Source organism: Asparagus officinalis, chromosome 5 (assembly GCF_001876935.1).
Source record: "Asparagus officinalis chromosome 5, Aspof.V1, whole genome shotgun sequence".
NCBI classification, from domain to species: domain Eukaryota; kingdom Viridiplantae; phylum Streptophyta; class Magnoliopsida; order Asparagales; family Asparagaceae; genus Asparagus; species Asparagus officinalis.
Window position 1 is genome coordinate 13,932,017 of NC_033798.1, and position 22,294 is coordinate 13,954,310.

The 22,294-nt window shown below is 33.5% G+C and overlaps 3 protein-coding genes across 15 annotated transcripts in view; 1 reads left to right on the forward strand and 2 right to left on the reverse strand.

Annotated features, from left to right (window-relative positions):
- On the reverse strand, positions 959-13,556 carry LOC109843931. 13 transcript variants are annotated; one of them, XR_002247838.1, is made up of 10 exons: positions 13,070-13,556; positions 12,935-12,985; positions 11,074-11,198; positions 9,750-9,902; positions 9,365-9,581; positions 8,627-8,694; positions 7,658-7,735; positions 1,491-1,576; positions 1,289-1,370; positions 959-1,161 (listed from the first exon to the last, which is right to left on the reverse strand). XR_002247838.1 is itself a non-coding variant. In XM_020412915.1 (10 exons), the coding sequence occupies exons 5-10, from the start codon at positions 9,374-9,376 to the stop codon at positions 1,108-1,110; spliced, it is 405 nt and encodes a 134-aa protein (XP_020268504.1). In that variant the 5' UTR covers positions 9,377-9,581; positions 9,750-9,902; positions 11,074-11,198; positions 12,935-12,985; positions 13,083-13,556; the 3' UTR covers positions 959-1,107. The 13 variants fall into 13 exon arrangements, 8 of the variants coding, with proteins under 8 accessions (XP_020268504.1, XP_020268505.1, XP_020268503.1 ...); XR_002247836.1 differs by having other exon boundaries at positions 1,289-1,373; XR_002247839.1 differs by adding an exon at positions 8,788-8,836 and having other exon boundaries at positions 1,289-1,576.
- LOC109842778 (probable manganese-transporting ATPase PDR2) overlaps positions 15,098-22,294 on the forward strand; it is a 36,585-nt gene continuing 29,388 nt past the window's right edge. Inside the window, exons 1-2 of the mRNA XM_020411660.1 lie at positions 15,098-15,475; positions 15,794-15,886. Of these exons, the coding sequence (XP_020267249.1) occupies positions 15,227-15,475; positions 15,794-15,886 (342 nt within the window). The 5' untranslated portion in view covers positions 15,098-15,226. The remainder of the gene's footprint in view (positions 15,476-15,793; positions 15,887-22,294) is intronic.
- Positions 19,108-21,701, reverse strand: LOC109842776. Its single transcript, XM_020411658.1, has 2 exons — positions 19,979-21,701; positions 19,108-19,890 (listed from the first exon to the last, which is right to left on the reverse strand). The coding sequence occupies exons 1-2, from the start codon at positions 21,526-21,528 to the stop codon at positions 19,272-19,274; spliced, it is 2,169 nt and encodes a 722-aa protein (XP_020267247.1). The 5' UTR covers positions 21,529-21,701; the 3' UTR covers positions 19,108-19,271.

The window sequence follows — 22,294 nt, forward strand, 5'->3', positions numbered from 1 at the left end:
GATTTTAGTATAGAATGATAACCTGTATGTATAGCATAAAATACAAGACTTGTTAGTATAACACATTATCCTGTTAGTATAGCACGTTATCCTATAAGTATAGCACATTATCCTGTAAGTATAACATGAAACCCTATAAGTATACCATGTTATTCTGTAAGTATAGCATGTTATTCTATAAGTATAGCATGTTGTCCAGTAAGTATATCATGTTATCCTGTAAGTATAACATGAAACCCTGGAAGTATAGCGTTTTTATCAATTCATAACAAACTTTAATAATTTTTATGAATTCATGTTATACTTACAGGATAACGTGCTATACTTTTGATTAACGTGCTATACTTACAGGATAATGTATTATACTTATAGGATAACATGTTATACTTACAGGATAACATACTATACTTTTGGTCAACGTGCTATACTTACAGGATAACGTTCTATACTTACACGATAACATACTATATTTACAAGTCATGTATTTCATGGTATACTTACATGTTATCATTTTATACTAAAATCAAATTTAACTAAAATTTTATCAACGTGCTATACTTACACGATAACGTGCTATACTTACAAGTCTTGTATTTCATGCTATACTTACAGGTTATCATTCTATACTAAAATCAAATTTAACTAAATTTTTATCAATCATAACAAATTTAACTTATTTTTATCAATTCATAACAAATTTTAATAATTTTTATGAATTCATGCTATACTTACAGGATAACGTGCTATACTTACATGTTTCATGCTATAACCTAAAATGTAGCTTACAAACCTTTGAAATTTTAGCCTACAAGACAAAAACACAAGCCTCGGAATTAAAATATATTTCCAAACATATATTTATATAAAACAAAATAAATGAGTGCTCCATCGAGGGAGAAGAAACTGGATGCAATGCTCCAAGTAATTCCAAAATATTGAATATCACATTTGACAGAACTCCTAGAATTGACAAACTATATACATGTCCCAAAATTGTGGCCGAACTTTACATAACCAATTCCAACAGCAGTCCTACAGGTTTCATACTGAGACAATACTTTATAAATTAATTTCCAAATATATATTTATATAAAAAAATATTGGATATCACATTTGACATCTAGCATCCGGGGAATTGGTCTTGAGGATCACGTTGATATCCTGAAATCAAAATATAAGCGGATCAAAAGAACAATAGACTAAATATAAGCGGTTCAATGAACATTACACTTATGGAAAATATATCTTCAGATATAAATAGAGCAACGATACGAGCTTTATGTCTTACACAATCCTTTTGGTCAATTGAAATTGGTTGACCGGAAACGAGACTGAACATGTATGCCATCAAGAACACCCCGCAATACAGGCTACTACAAATTTAAATGTTTACAATATCAATATGACACTGTTGGCCCGCAATATATAGTTTATATGTGTTAGCACATACGAAAAAAACAACAACATACGGATAAGTCGAATACACTAACCCAAGTTGTTGAGGTACATCAACACTTTCTATCTTGTGACAAGAAGTATTCCTTATTCGGATGATTCTACACACCTTGAAGCTAGACTTTTCACGAACAAGCAAAGCTCTTCAGTGCATATAAAAATTATTTCATTCACTCCACATGACACAATTTAAACCAGATATAAAAAAAAGAACAATTACACAAAACAACAGATAGTCTCATCAGTCATCCTGAAACAAAAACAAAAGTGAATAGATGAACTAAGAGATTGTCGACAACGTTGCACTGAAAACAGAATGGGGCCGACAAGTTCAACATCCTGGGATTTTATCAAGTAAATTATTCTTTTTTTGCATTTTTCATCCTACGAATTTGGGGTTTCCGCATTGGGTAGATGGATTAAACGTGATTCGCGAAAATCATGTTGATTGTAATCAATTTGTGAAAAAAAGGTTTTTGCAACTATAAAATTCTCAAGAAAGAGCATGTGCAACGAAACAAGATTAATTTGCCAGATTTTGTCACTCATGCAAACAAGAATTCGCGTTCGGGTCTCAAAGATCTCTTACATGCAACAAAATCCATGGCGATTAATATTATTTAAAATACCAATTAGCAATTTTTAGCAATTTTGATTTAAGCCAAAATTAACTGAAACCTAATTTCGTTGCCGCGCATAGCCAAAATGTGATCATATTCAGCACAAAAAAATGAATAAAAAGCTAAAATTTATCCCCAAAAATTTTTGAAATGATCATTATCATCACCTGATGCGCATCTGAAACTACATTATTGTTATCGAAGATTTAGAGCATACCTCCAAGGACTGTGACGGCGGCGGGTGACGGACAATGGCCAAGGCAACGGGCTCCGAGCGACGGAGTCGGGCGACGGCAACGGCGAAGGGAGACGGGCGACGGGAGATGGCAGCAGGCGACGGGAGACGACAGTAGGCGACAGTAGCGAGGACGATCATGAGAAGGAGGATTTTCGTTTTTCAATTAGGGTTTAAATTGAAAAGGCACAAATGAGGAGAGAGAATTGGGTTTATATGGGCTAATGAAAGGGGTATTTTGGGAACTTTACCCTGTTTCTGTATAAATACAAGTTTTTTAAGTATTGTGTTTCGGAGATTGGGTTTAAAGATAAATACAAAAAGAGAATTGGGCTTAAAGATACAAGTAATAATGCTTGGATTTGAAGATAAAAGTTGAGTAAACAAATGGGCCTAAAAACAAAAACCCCTTATAATAAATAACACGAGAATTTACTGTAGTCAACAACTGTTCATTTTTTCGTTAACTTTAGTATATAGCAAAGTTACCCAGACACTTCATATGGGTTGTCGTATCCGTGTCCGACACTTCTCATATCCATGTCTATGTCAGACACTCCTTGGACACTTCTTGGATACATATAAATATTTATTTAGATGTGTACTCAATATATAACACATGGTTTAGGTAAAAAAAAACTCGTGATACACTTCTTCAACGTATTATCGTACACTTAACCTCAAAATTATGCAACTTGTTAGACTCAGGACATATTCATTTTTGCACATCCCTAGTTCATAAGTATGATTTTATAGGGACTTTGGGTATGTAGTTAAAAAATGAGCGGTTTTTCAATTGATAATCTACTCAATAAAAGAAACATAAAAATGGTACACAAGGATTTTAGTTCTCATAGCCTGTGAATGAAAAACAATACTGATTTCATATATATTATTAATTTTCATATATGTATATATATATATATACATAGGTGTGTTCCCGTATCCTAACTTTTTATGATTTTACTGTGTCCCGTATCCGAACCCTCACCCGTATCCTGCAATAAACTTATTTTTGCACCCAAATTCTAACTTCTGGCACATGTTTATCTTTGTTCTAGTGTTCCAAATTTTTTAAGTAACTTATTTTTGGGAGAAGTGGATTTATGTTCCTCTTTTTAAACTGTCAGCTGCAACTCCTATCAACTCTTCAGTAACTCTTACAGAAACTATCTGTTGATTACATGCTAGTTTCTTTTGGAGCTGATGGCCTCAATAGGTGTGTGCAAAGAGCTCAGGCTAAGATTTGGTTGAATTGTCTTTATCAGAGCGTTATGGCTTGTTTGGATTGAGGGGAATACAGGAGAAGGGAAGTTAGGGGAACCATTCATCTTGTTTGGGAACATTTAGGAGGTGAAGTTATTCACCCTAGTTCCCCTTAGTTCACCCCTTAATAGTATAAAATTTGTTAACCCCCAAATTGGGGTGTAACCAAGGGGAAGGAAAGGGAAGGGAACTCCCTTCCCTTCCCTTCTCTTCTCTCACCTAGCTTCCCTTAACTTCCCTTAACCCCATTGAAATCCAAACATGCCCTTAAGAGAGGAAAGTTTGAGGACGCTGAGGTGGACCTTATAATGAGGCTTCAGAACTTATTGGGGCAACCGGTAATTAGGTCGTCGAGTAGTTATTTATTGCTAGCTTTTTTTCCCCATAGTTAACATTACAATCTACTAGATAATTTCATGCCCTCAATTTTCAACTGTTGGCTTCAGAACTATTAAGAAATTGCAGTTATTTATGCAATTTCGTAGTGTTTCTTCCTTGATCATGTCTCTGCTTTTTCGGCAAGAAAACCTCACACAAAATCCATAGTTGCAGCCTAAATGTTTTATCTGTCTTTATGGATCATGCAAGTTTATTCAAGTTAATGATAATATCAGTTTACTACGAGAAGACTAATGAGATTTTATAAGAACAATTGTTATTAGGGAAATGAAGAGGCAACATCGGAGGATTAATTATTAATTACAGAGTTGGCACGACTGTTTATGTGAGGTGTGAAATGAAACAACAAAATTAATTCTAAAAGAACGGTTGATTCAGAGGACGTGGAAAATTAATAATTGTATTAATTGGTAATTATTATGGGTGGAGTAATTATATTATCTAGTCAAGGTTAATGTGAAAGAAATTAAACGGTCATCCAAATTAACGCATGCCTGCTTCCACGATCTAGCTTGCCATGGGCCTGGCTCAATAGCGGGGTTTGTCTGCATGTTATTATTCGCGTCGGCACATTTTCGTTAACAATAAAATAATATTTCAAGCTAGAAAAATTATAGCAAAAAGAAAGAAAGGGGGTGTTTGTGTACTTGCAACTTAGTTGAAAGTATGAAATTGACTTTTCTTTGAAAGTGCGAAAATGCATCCAAGTCAGCATATAACTGATATAAGTGACATACATTGTTTGTTTGCAAAAAAAAAAAAGTTATTGTTGAAAGTATAAAAGTGAGGATGATGTGTCAGCATTATTTTGTTTATTTATATATTAAAAAAACATGTTTTTCTTTAAATCACTTACATTCTCTATTTACTATTTTGAACCATATCCATGACTAAGATCATGTAGTCATCAGCACTAATTTAACAAAATAAATAAAATCTAAGACATATATACCCAAAACTAAGCAATCATCATGGATAGTTCTAGTATAATCTCACTGGCAAAATTTTAGCAAAAAAGAAATTCTTGGTATTATTAACATTATGATCAAATTATTTTTGTAATACTTGCATATGGAGATGAGAGAATCACAAAGAACACCCAAGCTACAAAATGTAAATAACCCAATTATTTATTTTCAATGGAAACAAATATCAGTGACATATTTCAAACTAGCAACAAACAATGATGAGAATAGTATTCAAAACGCGGGGAAAAACAGTGGGATTAGTTCTATAGAGGTAAAAAAGAAAAAAGGGAAAAATACAGCGGGAAGAGAAAAGAGGCGTGAGAGAAAAATTAGACATGAAATATCGTTGAAGATGAAAAAAATCTGATATATTAATTATTATAATATTTTTTAATATAATGTGGTCCCCACTTTTCACTTTCATAGCTCACTTATGCACTTTTTTAGGGGATGTTGAAATTGCAAAAAATCTAAGAGGATGTTTGGCAATCTGAAAGTGAATTTAAAATATGTAAGTTATTTTTTTGCAAATGACTTTTACATCCATGTCAGCACGCAAATGAAATACAGTGTTTGTCTGAAAAATTAAATTATTATCGAAAGTGCAATGTGAAGATGACGTGGTAAAATAAGATTAATTAGAGAGTATAATTAAAATTATTTAATTAAATTAGTTACATTTTTATCACTTTCATGTGACTTCACCACTTTTTTAGGAGAAGTCAAAATTGCCTTAAATTATATGTGACAACTTTCTTGCATCTCACTTTCATAACCACTTACATGAAAACAAACACCTTAATTGTTAAATGAAAGTAACTTTCTCACTTTCATCTTTCACTTGCATGCAAATAAACACCCCCTAAAGTGAACTATATTTTGGATCTCATTTTCACTATTACTTTCAATAAAACAAACAAATGAAGTCTCAAGAATAAGTGACTTTCATACTTACAATTTTCACTTACAACTAAACAAACACCCCGTTAAGTTTCGTTCAGTTTGCTATAAAAGTACATTATTAATTCTATAAATTAGAACAACACCATAATTACGTAGGAAAATACCTATTTTGTTAATAAATATGACCTACAAATAAAATTCTAAGAATTCATCATCAATTGTAGCCAGGTTGTGTATATGAACATTATCTGTTCTAAAAATCCTCATTAGTGTTGAGTACGTATGTATGCATCAATGTATGTAGACATTTGATAGGTGGTATGATAATTAGCGTGTATATTTTTGATGTTTATGATTTATAATGTATGTATGTGCGTTTAAGAGAAAAATTGAAAGAAATGTTTCAACATAGCAACAAACTTTTATAATACTTTAGTATTAGATAATAGATAATATATGCATTCGGCTAGATTAGATCTAACCGTTTCTCTATGAACTGAATTGTCTAGTCTTTGGTGTTTTCCTGTGTCTACTCGATTAGTAAAACGAAATTCTATTGCAGATCGACAAAAGAAACAAATCATAGACGCATAATGATTTAATGAGTTTCAACAATCAATGGTATTATTGACATTAAGAAAAATAATCGGGTTGCTATACTATTAAGATTACGTAGTAATTGCAACTACCACCATGTTGCTAGCACTTATCGACCTTTAATTCATAAATAACTAGTGTGCGCCCTGTGCGAAGCACGATCTTTCCTTTTTTTATTGCTACAGTAATCTCATTTTTAATTGTTTTAATATATTTTTTAAAATGCTATATCAATATATTTTTTTAATGCTGCAGTATCCCAACAAATTTTTTTCAAATTGCTACAGCAATATTTTTAATAATGCTACAGTATGAATTAATACAGTGTTTACTGTAGCATGAATAGTGATTCTTGGTCCTGTCATTATAGAGGAACTAGTGTGCACCCCGTGCAAAGCACGGCTCGCTATTTTTTTAAGTATTGCATTTTGAACTTACTTTTCTCTAAGTTTTAAAATATTTAATATGATTATTGTATGCTTAAAATTAGAAATCATATATCTACTCCTTTATACTTAAAGGAGGATCCAAATTTTAAATTTGATTTAGAAATCATATCTACTTCTTTATATTTAGAGGACGATCCAAATTTTAATTTACTGTAGCATTGGATATCCTAATATATAGCTTTAAGATGCCTTCTAAACTAAAATTGACAAAAAAATGTAATCATCCTAACATCGACTGCAAGTTGCATGATTAGAAATATGTAACGATTGAAAAAAAGAGAAATGTATATTACCATTAAGAGGTCGGTAAGAAAAAGGTTTGACCTGATAGTGATCACAATACTTGAGCAAGTAGTCGTTGAAGATGAAATTTGTGTTTCAATTTTGCTAACACGGCATGATAATCCAATTTTGATAAGAAACAATGCTCAAGGTCTTGATGAAAATTCATGGAGATTTAACTCAATAGAAAAAGAGCTTGTGCTTTAGTTAGGTCCTATTTATTTCATCTCATGTCAAAAATATAACTATAAAAGCTCATATTCTAGTCATGAAATCATATAAAGGGTGCTATGCCAGAATCTCAATGTAAACAAAACCAAAAATTAGATATAGCTTGTATGAATGGTAGTTATATAATATAATTATATTTGCTCGACATTATTCAAATAATTTTTCATGCCATATATAGACAATGACAAAGCTGAATAAGTAAACAGACACTATATTGAAAAATGGCTTAAGAAAAATTCTATGACTAAATACCTGAGTAAGTTCTCTGCATCAGTCAAATCATTAGTTGTAGCTAATAACTTCCGAGATGGCATCTCCGGTCCAATTAGCCTGAAGGGAAAATTATTTTTCAGCAAATCATCTAATGAGTAATGACATCTCCAGAAATCTAAAGTTGAGATAAATTTTTAAGAATAAAGCCACAACCAGATTGCTATTACTGATAGTGCCATCAATTCATTATATTCAAGAGATATAGGGTGCAAAGTATAAGAAAGCAACATTTAGTCAAATAGAGATCCATACAGCGTGATAGCAGTAATTCAACAACTTAGTGCAAAATTCAGAAAATAACGCAAAATGTTAACTATTCTCTAGTTAAAAGTTAAATACTTCGACTATTAGAAACCCTATCATTTGAAGGTAGAATCCCAAGATCGCCCAATGATTCTCATTATATTTGTAGGTTATGTAGCACATGATGTGCATTATACAACACTAAATATTACATCTCTGTTCTTAACAAATCTAATCAACCAACTTAGAATACAACACCAACCAATTATACAGATATAAAAAAACAAATTTTTTAAAAGAGGTAAATTACAGAACACCAAATGACATAAAATTTCTTTGTTTATAAACATCACACTTTAACACCATATCTTCAACACTAAATCAAACAATCATCACTATTTGGTCAAAATCCTCAATATTCAATATAATAACCATATACATGAATATATAGGCATAGAGGTATTTTAATGTTACACTATTATAGTTTGTCAAAATCCTCAATATTCAATATAATAACCATATACATGAATATATTGCATAGAGGTATCGTAATGTTACATTATTATAGTTTGTTCATATAAATGAACTTGAAGAAAAAAGGAGCTTTCATTATTATAGAGGGAATTTCAAATACAAATAAATGCACACATTCAAAAAAAAGTAAACATAAAAATATTCCTTTGAAAAAGGGAGTAGAGAACAAACCATGAGCATAAACATAAGATGCCCTCCAAGAATAAATATGGCCTGACCTGAAACTCGACCACGCAATCCTAATTCACCATTAAAAAACAAAACTCATATCAAAATATGATTAAAAAACCATAAATAGTCTTCAATTATCAAGTTAACCATAATTTACATACTGATCCAAGGCATATAATAGTCTTCAATTATCAAGTTAACCTTAATTTCCTGAAATTAAAACCAAATTCAAATTTCAAAAATTTTAGAAAACATTAAATGGATGAGGAGACAGATATCTAAAGTGGAGCTTTAGATATCTAGCCCCTAATTCACCTTGCAAATGGAAGCAAGTCCACGAATAAAAACATGTTAGGGAATCACTTATAATTTCAACCTCTAGATCTTAATTGGAATATGTCATGGAGTCAAAAATCTTGTGCCAACTACAACAAAGAAACTTAATATATAGTAAAATTATGTCAGATAGTTATTAATGATAATGGAAATATATCTTTACTTTCTATTGCTATATTAGAAATGTAACTATGTCAGATAGTTATTAATGATAATGGAAATATATCTTTACTTTCTATTGCTATATTAGAAATGTAACTGTATTTTCAGAAAGTCCAAATGTTTTACCTCCTAATAATTATGGACTTCTTGATTCATGGAAACATCTTGTTTATTTGATCCATATAACCAAATCCTATCTTTTAATGCAGTGAAGAGGGAAAGAAGGACATAAAGAATCACCTTTTGAGTCATTATCTCTTCAAACGATTCAGTTCCTCAAGAGCTTCATCCCAGTTCTGCATTAAAATCTCAGCTGCAAGTTTTCCCCAAAGTACACTAAGGCTCCTTTCACTGTTAGTGCACAACGCACGATATTAATACAAAAATTCAGATGCAGCAGAGTAGCTCCCACACTCAAATTGGAACTTTGCATACTGATATAAAGCTTCTATCTGCTCTGGACCAATTTGCACGACCAAATAAATGTTAGCTATTCAATCAAAGATTGGGAACGACATTGCAAAAGTTAATTCACTACAGCAAAATAACAACTAATCTGCAGATTTATGTTCAATTTTAAATTAAATAAATTCAGCAATATAACCATAGCAAATAAAAAAAGAACCTTAAACCAATCATTGAGCATCTGGATGTTGTATTGCTTATCAGCCTTGTGCTCCTGAACATAAGATGAATTCTGAAGGAATGAAATCAAAGGAGCTGCACACTCCTCTTTTGATTTCAGCCTCGAAACGACCTCCGCTCTCCTATTAAACATCTTTAAACAGCAAAAACATTGAGCCGTGCAAAAAGTTCTATTCATTCGAAACCGTTAAAATTGTAGCGAGTGGATAAAGGGTCAAAATATGACGGGTTCACCCCAAAATTGGTGTGTTTGGATTTAAGAACGTGTAGATCAAGTTCAACGGAGCGGATCACAAAAATAATTTAGGAAATGATGTGATTCTAGGCCGACAATTTCTTTAATATACGTCAATTTTCTGGCTCAATGAAATTGTACCAAATAATTTCAAAAATGCCTGAAAATATTGTGAGTTTGTCTTTGAGATCATAAATACTTAGCTTTTTGAGCTTGTGAGAGCAAAAAAATTCAGCATTCAGAAAATTTCAGAAGTGCTTTGATATGTAATTGCTTAGTGTCCATAGAAAATAACAGAAAGAGGCTAAGATTTAGAGTCAGTGCCATTTTTTAGCTGATTTGTAGTGTACGAAGCATTGTGAAGCTGGAAAAAAGCAAGGAATATATTGCAATAAAGCATTGATTAACATAATTTAGGCTCATGATAAAACACCACGCTTAGAACTAAATCATGGATTAACAATCAATTGTATTTGATTAGCACTAACCTTTAAATTGACAATGAAAAAAGAAGAAATAAGGAAAATGATCTTCTGAAGGACGAGATTTCAAAAAAATAATTCTATTTGAGCCAAATTACATGAAAGTGTATGTTGGTGGGAATTTGGAGGGAGAATACATTGATTGAAGGCACGATAGTAATATTTGAAATTCAAATATACAATGAAAGGCATATGAGGTGATGGATACCTATTACTATATTGTATAATTTTCGATTTAAGAACACAAATTATAGAAACGTCATAATTGCTGAACTATATTTCACTTTATAGCTTTGTACGTACCTGATTTATGTAATTATAAACTTGGTAATGATTGAAAATAATATTGCATGTGCTTTGTAATTATGACTATGAAATATGCATATGAATGTGTACCTGATTTGAGCCACTACTTCCCTATTACATGATTTGCAACAGACTTGTCCTGAAGTTGATTGTTTGTTTTTTTTTTGCACAATCTCGACATCTAGTTCCTTCACAACTCTAATGATTTACACATTGCATATGGAAAAGTAGTCCTATAATTGCAGAAGATGGTGTTATCATTTATTAAATAGATAACTCACTAATGTTAATATGCAATACAACTTCATAAAGTGGTGGTTGTGAAGCCTTTATTGTTTTTGGTTGAGTATCAGAGAAAGAGACAGATGCCGTCAATAACCGCAAGTTATTCTCACTGTGAGTATTCCTGCATGTATAATGAATAAGTTATCAATTATATAGATAGTTGTTAACAAATGCAAATAAGGGAAAACAATTTGATAATAAAGAAGAACAATAGACTTGAGAGGAGATTAAAGAGGGAGAGAGGATAAAATGAGTTTTGTTAGGATCAAGGAATCTTCAACCTACAATTGATTAAAAAAAAGGCAATAAGTCAGCTAAATATAAAATGGAAAAAATGTCAGAAAGCAATGCATCCTTTGATGAAATATTATTAAATATCAAACACTCGATAACAAATGAAAATTAGGGAAAACAATTGCATAACGTATAGCTTATATAGGTACATAAACTAATTATATCAACTTTCATAACCTATAACTCCATAAAAATTAAGTGAAACTGTAAGTGGATGTCCAATATGTATACTATACAATGTAGAAAAAATGGAACTATACGTCAATTTCAGAAGTGCTTTGACATGTAATTGTTTAATGCCCATAGAAAATAACAGAAAGAGGCTAAGATTTAGAGCCAGTGTCATTTTTTTACCTGATTTTTTGTGTGCGAAGCATTGAGAAGTTTGAAAAAAGCAAGGAATAGGCTACATTCAAGCATTGATTAACACAATTTAGCCTCATGCTAAGACATTGATTAGAACTAAAGCATGGATTAACAATCAACTGTATTTGATTAGCACTAACCTTTAAATTGACAATGGAAAAAAGAAGAAATTAGGCAAAGGATCTTCTCAAGGACGGGATTAACCAAAAATAGTTCTATTTGAGACTTTAAATGAAAGTGTATGTTGGTGGGAATTTGGAAGGAGAATACATTTATTAAAGGCACAATAGTTAATGAAAATAAATTTGTATTCACATAGAGTTTAAATGAAAACCATTCAATGTTAATGAAAATTGTTACTCAGGTCCAAATTTAGATTTACAAAGGAAAATTGTTACTCCCAAGATTTATAGGCCAGTAATGCTCTACATTATCAGTTATTCACATGGTCATGCTAATAAAGTTGCATCACATCTTTTTATCTTGCTATTTGGTACCCCTTTAGATTCTAGAACTCCTCAACGCCTTTCTACAACTAAATTATCCCTTTTATAGTATCCTAAATTCGTAAAATATGCATCAAAAGACTTTTACCTTGGATATCTTAAGTTTAATAAACTCATATGTCTGTCATATGTAAAAGTACCTAATGTAATCCTCAGTGAAGTCTAAGATGTGGTATGTTCTTATTTTAGTTACCCTTAGCAATTTTCAACCATGGTTTCTAGTCTGACATATGTCCTTAACCACATCAATGTAAATACTTGAAGCTTATTTCTTTTCTAATCCACCAATTAGTTTCTTAGGGACCTAATAATTTTTTGGCCTAAATCAATGACAACCACATGAAAATATATTTGATTCTAGAAATTTCAATACATTATTTTAGTATGTAAATAGCATCCAATGTCATCTTACCCAGCATGAAACCAAAATTTTTTTAGATGGTATTTTTTTTCCTTCTCCCGTAAACCATCCTCAAAGAACAAACTCCACGAAATTTGTCTATAAATTTGATTTCACACTCCTGATCATAGCACGGTTAGAAAAAAAATGCTTCTAAAAGTGTTCTCCTTTAAACTTTGATGAAAAAAAGAATCACATCTGAAATGTCAACTTATACTCACCATTTACAATTGAACAATTTTACTTAAACCTAACAATTCAAGAAAAAGATTCGATCTTTTGGCAACATACCTCAGCAAAATTGGTGAACTTATGATCCCTGTTGACCACCAACCTATGAACCTAACAAATTAAACAAAAAGGATAAATATTAAAACAAAAATCAAAGAAAATGTCTAGGTTTATGCAAAGGGGAAGAGATCAGACCTCGTATTCTGACCTTGTGCTTCTCTGATTCTTCGAGAGGGACGTAGTATTTAGCAAGCCGAGTTCATGATGCCCATGACCTTGTGCTACTCCTCCACTACTGGTACTTCACTGATCAGGCTCTTCGAGGTACCTAACAAAAACCCTAATTTTAGATTTCTTTTTTCCTTCAAACTTTGATTTGGTTCCTGATCTCAGCTGGAATCGACATCTGGAGCTCCGGCTTCGCCCCGCTGGTGATGACGTCAAGAGCGGAAGCCCTGATAGAGGAGCTCCGGCGGGAGCGGATGAGAGAGGAGATCCTTGCGAGACAAATCGCTGACAATAGAATGATGGAGGAGGAGATCATGAGGGAATTGGAGTTTGAGAGGCAAATGGCGATGAGAAGGTTTGGAGAAGAGGAGATGGAGTCTAGGGTTGGCATCGGAATGGGAGAGAGATTAGGGCCTGGATTTATCTCAGAGAGGGAAAGATCGCTGTCTCGTGGGAGGGCCTGGATTTATGACGGATTAGGGCCTGGATTTATCTCAGAGAGGGAAAGATCGCTGTCTCGTGGGAGGGCCTGGATTTATGACGGAGAGGGGGTGTGTTTTGAATTTTGAATTTTGGGCTGGTAGGGACAGAGGGGTTTGAGGTGATACGGGATATAGGCGTGAGAAGAGCGAGAATGGGAGGAGAGAGAATTACTGTTCAATTTAGGGGGGTTAGACACCTAGAACTTAAAATTAGAACTGTAATAATCTGTGGGATAAAATTTTAAGGTGTTAGTCACATAAAACTAAACCTAGAACAAAATTTTAAGGTGTTAGTCATATAGAACTAAAACTAGAATAAAATTTTACAGTGTTAGTCAAGCAGAACTTTAACAAAACTAGAATTGAGATAATTGTACAAAATTATCCCTTTTTTTTTCTATACAAAAATGAGAGTTCTAGTCTCTCAAATTATTCCAAGTTTTAGCTTGGAACTATGTGGTAAAAAACTAGAACTCGTATTTATTTTATTATTTTTTATTTTTTCTTTACTTATTTCCTATTATGGTTATCACCATCATTAGACCATCATCATAATAATAATTGTCAATATCTTATAGTCTAACCAAAAGTTATTTAATAGTAACGAACATTCTTATAAGCAATTATCAATTAATAGTAGTAAGTTTAAAATACGTAAATAGTATTTATATCTTCAAAATGCATAAATATATACTTCATGATTATAAAAATTTATCCCACGTTATTTTATCAAAATATCCCGCTTCACAAAACTGTTCCTAGTTATCCCACTAAAATATCCCACTAGCGAAATATTATTCCACTTTAACAATTATCCCATTTTGCATGAAAATGTCCCAATTGACTAACACCCCCTTACTGTGCTATGAACAGTGATTCTCTGATCCTCCCATTTGTATAGAAGAATAGAAGAATAGATACATGTAGTGTTTACTGTAGCATGAATAGTAATTTTTGGGTCCTCCCATTATTATAGAGGAATATATATACAATTTGTTCCTCTCAAAATATCAATTGAAGAGTATAAGTGCTGAAACATAAGTTGATGACCAATGTACACACAAAATTATCTGCGGTAGAGATGTCACATAAATTTGGGTAAAATTTACAAAATGCCCCAAAATTTTGGGAGTATTAACTAAAAAGATCCTGAAAGTTCTGATATTAGTAACCCAATGAAACTTCGGGGTGTCTTGTGGAACCGGCCAGTGATGATCAACCCTGTTGATTAGTGGTCTATTAGAAAAATTTGAAACTTCGGAAAGTTTTATGAGACATTTAAAAAGTTTAAAAGAGTTTAGTGGAATAAATTGTTTTTTAGGGCGGTTAGTAGGAAAGGCCCCCAAGTTCGTGGGTTCTGTGAAAGCTACCCCCATAATTTTGTGGGCCCATCAAAATCCAGCAACCTAAATCATCTCCAATCGGATTTAGTTAAACAACACATGGATCCGACCCGATCCGACCCACTCCATGAACCCCAAGAAAGCCGAGTTCAGCAGAGGTCATAACTCACGACTTTCCTTTGCCCCCAGTTTCCCTCATCGGCATCCGATAGATCTCAGTCGACCAAAACCCTATATTAAAAAAAAAGCCCCTAGATCTTGGCTCTTTTCCCCAAAATTTCTAGGGTTTTGCCGTCACGATGCCGCGATTTCACGTCGACGGCAAGGTAGTCGAAGGCGTGGACTTGCTCAAGAGGAGGCGCTGGCCATGGCGATTGGACACGTGGCCGTTCGCTCTACTGTACTCTCTCTGGCTCTTCGTCGCGATCCCGAGCCTCGATTTCACCGATGCCTGCATCGTTCTAGGGGGACTCTCGGTGTTTCATATCCTCGTGTTGCTCTTTACTGCGTGGTCCGTGGATTTTAAGTGCTTCGTTCAATTTAGCAAGGTAAATTCGTGTTCTTGATCTTGTTTTTTTAATTATCGATTGGGATTTTTACTTGCACTTTAATACCTAAAAGCTTTCAAATTGACGTTGAACTGACAATTTGAAACCACAAAGCTCTAAAAGTTGAAATATTGTAAGAATATTTCTTTCTCATTAACTTTTCTACGTTCGTATTACCGAACAAAATTAACCTCAACTTGTTTGTACTTTGGGATATCAAATTGCCAAGTCAAAAAGGTTGAAACTTTGGGGTATTAGATTGCAGATGACCATTCTTGTTTATAATTGTTGTTTGTAATTGTGATTTTTTTTGTGCAGGCTAAAGATATAGATTCTGCAGATGCGTGTAAAGTAACTCCAGCCAAGTTTTCGGGCTCGAAAGAAATCGTGCCGCTTCATTTTCGGAGACATGTAAGTTCTTCTACCACTGGCCACTGATTTCAGTTATGTAATTAGATTATCATGTTTGTTGTGCTTTTCAAATTGGCTAGGCTATCACACAGCAAAAGCCTCAATAGTACTTAATTCCTGCCTGCCTAATTAAAAAGAAAAACACAAGGTAGTTTGTTCTGTGTAGTGCGTGAATTAACAATCAAACAGTGGAATATTTTTATGAATCTGTCAATTCCTCAGGAATCTAAATGTGACTATAGTGATGCTACATTCCTCAGAATTTCATTTATGACATGACGAGCTGTTATTCTGTCTAAATTGCTCTGTGGAACCTTTTAGATCTGCCCATACCATTAAGCTCATCTAACAATTGCTGCTGGTTCCCTAGCATTTAGGTAATTGTTTGGATAGTCACCTAGGTCTTGCTACTTCATAAAGGAGCCATAGCCATTGATAGGGTGTATAAGTGGCTGGCTATCTTGTCCTATGGGTTCTGTTAACATGATTAGATTTTCTAACCTCTATCTCCTAAATTGAAAAGATCTGCGATAGTAAAATTTTGTAGTTTTTTACATTCTTTGTCTGTTTTCTTTCCTATAGGTTCTCCTTTCTCCAGAGGAGTTTATTATTGGTTGGAAATTATTGAGCATTGTTGTCAAGGGATAAAGTTTGATACCACCCTGAGTTTTTTGCTAAGGACCATTTGGTTGCTATGGAAATTGCAATTTCATCCAACTTTATGGAATTGAGAACCATGGAATTACAATTCCAATTTATTTTATTTGGTATGATGCAGTTAAAAGTTCTGTGTTGCAATTTCATGGCTCACATGTATTTTTTAGTTGATATGTTTCAAGTTCATAGTCTAGCCAATAGGATTATGGTCTATATGTTTACACATTATGTTGCTGGGAAAGAAATAGGAGAGAATGATTGAAAGAGAAGAGCCTGGTGGGTGAGAGAGGTTTTGGCATTAATGATAGAGAAGTTAGAAACCCAAAAATGCCAAAAATGATAGTGTTGAATCACAAACTAGAAAGTTGTGAAATAATACAAGGCTTGCTAGATCTCGTCTATTAGAATTAAGTCAATTAACTAATATGGAAGTGAATACTACTACTTCATTATTTAACAAAATTTGGTATGACTTGAGAAGTTTTTTCAGTCTTTCAATTCCAAATGAGAAAAAAAGACTTTTGATCAATCTATTAACTATAATTCATAGAATTCCAATTAATTGTTGCCAAATAGGCTCTAAAATCAGAGATAACTCCTCTGCATTTAAGGTAATTGGTGTGTTGAAAGTGAATTGATTACTGGATCAACCTTAGATATTGTGGTTGAGTTAGGATACTAGCAAGATCCACAAGCACCCCTTGAACATGTTTGATATGTTTGGACTAAAGGGGTTAAGGTGTTCTGCTAATAGATTTCCCCATCTTAATCCCTATTGTTTCTCTCATATAATTCTTGATGAGAACCTTTACCATCTCCTTTTCTTCTGCTCCTAACCCTAGCCTATGTTACTCCTTTCTCTTCTTTTCGCTTAACATAACTACCTTCTTCATTCACTTTTATTACCTTGTATCTCATTGATGACTAAAAGTTTATCCTTATGGAACAATTATGTGAAGGAGAATAACAAATACACGTTTCTTAGCATATAATTCTTAAAGAGCAATGATTATAGGCGTATATGAAAATCAAAATCAGGATTCTGGTAGCACTTGGGAAAGAATAGACCTAACTATCGGAGGCAGTCAGTTAGTAGGGCTCATGGTTTAGAGTTTAGAATGGGAAGAGTGATAGTGAAAAAAAAAAGTGTTAACTCATTTTGGGTTTCTACAACTTCTATTTGGGTTAAAAATTTAGTAAGGATTATTAGAAGTTGATGCATGAAACCTACAAGATATGAATCAATTAGAGGCTGTTTGGTTTGCTGCGAAAATTAATTGCGGAAAATGTTGTTGAAATATTGCATGCTACATTTTTTGCAGGAAATAAAGTTCATTTGGATATCTACAATTTTATTGTAGAAAATGTATTTGCAATGCAAATTCAATGTTTGGTTGAAAAACAATTATTGCAAAAGCTACAAAATTTTGTCATATAAGGAAACATGTGTGTAGATGATTTTCCTATTTAGATTTAAAGAGATTTTTTTGATGAGGTGGGATTATTTTTATTTTTATTTCTCTTTTTCGAAGCCTGCAGGCTGCAGCTTCTCCCAGCAAATTGGCTGTAGCAGTTGTTATAAGCTTTTTTTTTCCTACAAAATACAAGTCCACTTACCTTTCCTAATTACAATGTTGTAGACCAAACAAGGTATTTACAAATCCGATAGCGATATTTAAGTTTGCAAGTACATTTCCATCCAACCAAACAACCACTTAGATTTGATAAGCTAGTTGTGATATTTTGTTTACTTTTATGGATAATGTAGTTGATATTTTAGTTTGTATATTTAGTTAGACAGTTATTTTTCTGTTTAGGGTATGTCTGTTTTAAGTGGAAACCCCAAAAACTGATGGAAACCCCCTGACATTGTCAGAAAATTTTACTTTTCCTACTCTCGTGTTTGATTCACAACTCAATTTTATAAAAGTTTTCTTTAAACATTGCAAATTGACATTTTATGTGGAAAAATATTTCCATTCTTGCTCGGAAATGGACTGCAAAGAAGTGTGGAATTTAATATTTAGATAATGGGGAATTGATGGAAAAATATTGTTATCATTGGATCCTAATTTTTCTTTCAATCCAAACTACAGAAAAGTGTAAAAAACCATTTCTGCCCATTTTTCAAGGGTGCAAAAAAACTCTTTTTCAAGAAACCCATGAAAACCATTGGAAATGGATTTTTTTATACATGGAGAAGGATTCCTATTATTTCAGGAAATGAAACAATTATGCCCTTAGGTTTTAGTTTGGAGAATATTTGTTTCTATCTTTTGACATTATGGTTCGTTTATAAAGAAGTGAAATTGTTCCTTTTGAGAATAAACTATAATTAATGAAGTTATGAGTTTTGAGAAATCTCTTTCTTGAGTACATGTAAAGTGCAAGTTAGCATGTGACCTATGAAGCACGGATACGGATACGGGATACGGATACGACACGGACACGGATACGGGATACGGCAAAATCCAAAAAAATAGGATACGGGGATACGGCGAGGAATTTTTTTTCAAATTATTATATATATAACAAATTTATAAAATTCAACTAACAATCTAAATTATGAATCTATGACAAAATAACAAATTTGTAAACAAAAAGGAATTAGAGTACATACTCATTCTATCACAAAATAACGAGTTTCAAGTTTGTAAACAAAAAGGAATTGGAGTACATACTCTACTCATTCTATCACAAAATAACAAGTTTGTAAATAAAAAATACATCAAGATAAAGTGGAAGCTAGTTCGATGACTTCTTCATTGCCTGGCCCTTCATCATCAGCAAACAACATAGCCTCCATGGTGGGTTCATCAAGAGACAAGGTGGCGACATCAAGAATACCGGCACCCTGAAATGAGTCGAATGCATCTCCACCAATATCCCACAGCTTCGATTCTCCTTCTTTATATTCTTGGGATGACCGAGAAAGCAAACGAAGATTGCTATGCACATACACAAGATCTTCTGCCCTTTCCGGTGTCATCTTGTTCCTCTTCAAAGAGTGAATGAATGAGTATGTACTCCAATTCCTTTCGCAGCAAGAGGATGAGCAGGGTTGGCCTAGAAGCTTGAAGGCCAATGCTTGAATATTTGGAGTTGAGGATCCATAGAGCGCCCACCATGCTGCTGGATCCATAAATCCTCTATCAGCAAGAGAATCTGGATCCCTAAAAATGTCAAGAGCAGCCGAGAATTTAGCAAATTCTAAGTTAACCATCCTCCGTTCATCGGTATTAGGATAATATCTCCTCAAACACTTGGTCCTTTCCGAAGAGATCTCCTCATCCTGATGGGGTGCTTGCCGATGGATATTCCCATTCAGCCATGTCTCGTGATAATATCTATTAAAGTTTAACATTGAATTAGACATTATTAATAAAAATAATCACATCAAAAATAATGAATTGATAACATAATCTAAATTATTACCTTGGATTCAAAGAGTGCGCCAAGCACTGAAGTGGCGTGTTGCTCTTATTCCATCTATCCTCCAAGATCTTGTGTACGACATCATAAAATGAGGAGGGATCATTTTCTCTTTTGCTCTCATGTCTGTAAATAACAACCTTCACCTTCTCAATCATTGTATCCCACATATCATATACCAAATGAAGGCTGGGCTTGTCGGTATCGGTGAGCCGAATCATATCATATATAGGAGCAGTGAAAGCAATAATATAATCCACCCTATCCCACCACAAATCATCAAGCACTTTCTCCTTAACAAACTGTGCTTTTCCCACATCATCATCTCTGTACGAGCTCCAACGGTCGCTAAGAACCATATCTTGGAGGCTTCTCTTGATCACCGTGAACCTCTTCAGCATGATGATCCATGAAGCAAATCGAGTATCAGCAATTGAAAGAAGCTTCATCTTCGAATGCTCATTGAACATAGCCAGCCTCATTGAGTGATTCATGATGAAGTTCTTAATCATCAAAGCATCATCATATACCTCTGTAATCCAGCTGCACTCTGCATAAGCAATTGCATTAGCCTCTGTATTCTTTACAGCACAAATATTCTTAAGGGCAAGATTGAGGGTGTGAACAACACATGGAGTCCAGAAAATATGTGGAAATTTTCCCTCCACAACTGCCCCTGCTGCCTTACATGCCGAAGCATTATCAGTAATGATTTGGATCACATTTTGAGGCCCCACCTCTCTAATGCAAGCTTCAAGCTTCTCTGCAATGAAATATTTATTCTTCTGCTCTCCCTCAGCATTCACACAGTGCAAGAACATTGGCCCGTTGTCTGAGACCGCAATAAAATTTATCAGTGGTCTTCTCTGTGCATCTGCCCAGCCATTACTACAAATAGAAACCCCATTCTGCTTCCATGTGCCCCTGATGGGCTCCAACAACCTCTCTACGTGAGCCTTCTCACGTTGCAAAAGAGTGGTTCTCAAAGAATTATAACCCGGAGGCTTGTAACCGGTAATTGAATTACTTGCGGCATATGTGATCATCTTGGAGAAATAAGGATTTCTTGCCAAATTAAATGACAACCCACCAGTATAGAACATCCTTGCAATCATTGAATCCAATTCATCTCTTGCCCCTGTATTGAAGGCTTGTTCAACAGTGGTGACTCCCCTCCTCCTCTTTGGCTCACTTAGACGAGAAGGCATGCGTTGACTTCCTGCTGCTGCACTTGATGCTGAAGAACCTGGCAGCGTCACTGTCCTAGGCATAGAAGCCATCACCCTTGCTTCTGCTTGATCCATATCAGCTTGCATGTCTCTCATATTGTGCGGCTTAACACCTTTGCACACTTTAATTCCTTGCCCACTAGTCCGCATTAGATGAGCTTTGACCCTTGAGTAAGAGGATGTAAATACTTCATGACAGTAACTACACATCCACTGCCAATTCCCCCCTCCTTTACCCATCTTCTCCAACTTTGTGACATACTTCCACAAAGGAGTGTGATCATCTTGAACAGACTGTGCATCAGAACTACCTTCTGCTTCCATTGCTATAAACAACAACAAGTACTAATTAAATATTAAACCATAACATATATGGAACATAATATGAATTACATTGCAAGAAATATGTATTAAATATTTACATGTTCATAATTTATTAGTTAGCATGCTAATTACTATTTTAAGCTCTTTTCTAATTATACTAATTAATAAGTTGTTGCTCACTGACTTTGTTTTTCTTTTTACAGATTATACTTGAGAGTAAAGTAGCAACAAGCAAGGATGAAGGATCAATCAAATTTTCCAACACAGCTGCCAAAATAAATGTCCATAATATATTCATTAAATATGTATATTCATATTGTAATAATAGTTGAGTGATAATGATCTCAGATTCTCAATGACCATGTTCATGCATATAAGATATAAATTCAAATTTTGCATCACAATTCTCAATGACCATGTTCATGCATATAAGTTTATCTATTTAAAAAGACACATGTATAGTTAACAGCTACTTACCTTCAAGAAAGACAATATTTATCTTCATAATTATGCACAAAAAGAATTATGTCGTGCCCTTTTAACTAATGCTATTTATCTAACAGACCAATTTAATCATATGTGAATATCAACAACACATTTATATAAGTTCAGGCTGTTCAGCAATCAAACACACAAATGCAGTCAATCAAAGTTTAAATTCAGTTAATAATTCATTTGTGTTAAAAACTGAAATTGAAATTGAAAAAATATTCATATGGTAAGAAATTAAAACTGAAATTGAAACTAAAATTGAAAAAAAAACAAA

What these genes read in the sequence shown, in the direction of transcription:
- LOC109843931 (XM_020412915.1), bottom strand. An exon ending in GATGCAGAGAACTTACTCAG is followed by an intron (nt 1,599 to 7,657) that starts GTATTTAGTCAT and finishes TATGCACTGAAG; the next exon opens with AGCTTTGCTTGTTCGTGAAA. An exon ending in CAATTGACCAAAAGGATTGT is followed by an intron (nt 1,162 to 1,288) that starts GTAAGACATAAA and finishes TTTTGATTTCAG; the next exon opens with GATATCAACGTGATCCTCAA.
- LOC109842776 (XM_020411658.1), bottom strand. Translation starts at nt 21,528, where the DNA reads ATGGAAGCAGAAGGTAGTTCTGATGCACAGTCTGTTCAAGATGATCAC. An exon ending in GCGCACTCTTTGAATCCAAG is followed by an intron (nt 19,891 to 19,978) that starts GTAATAATTTAG and finishes AAACTTTAATAG; the next exon opens with ATATTATCACGAGACATGGC.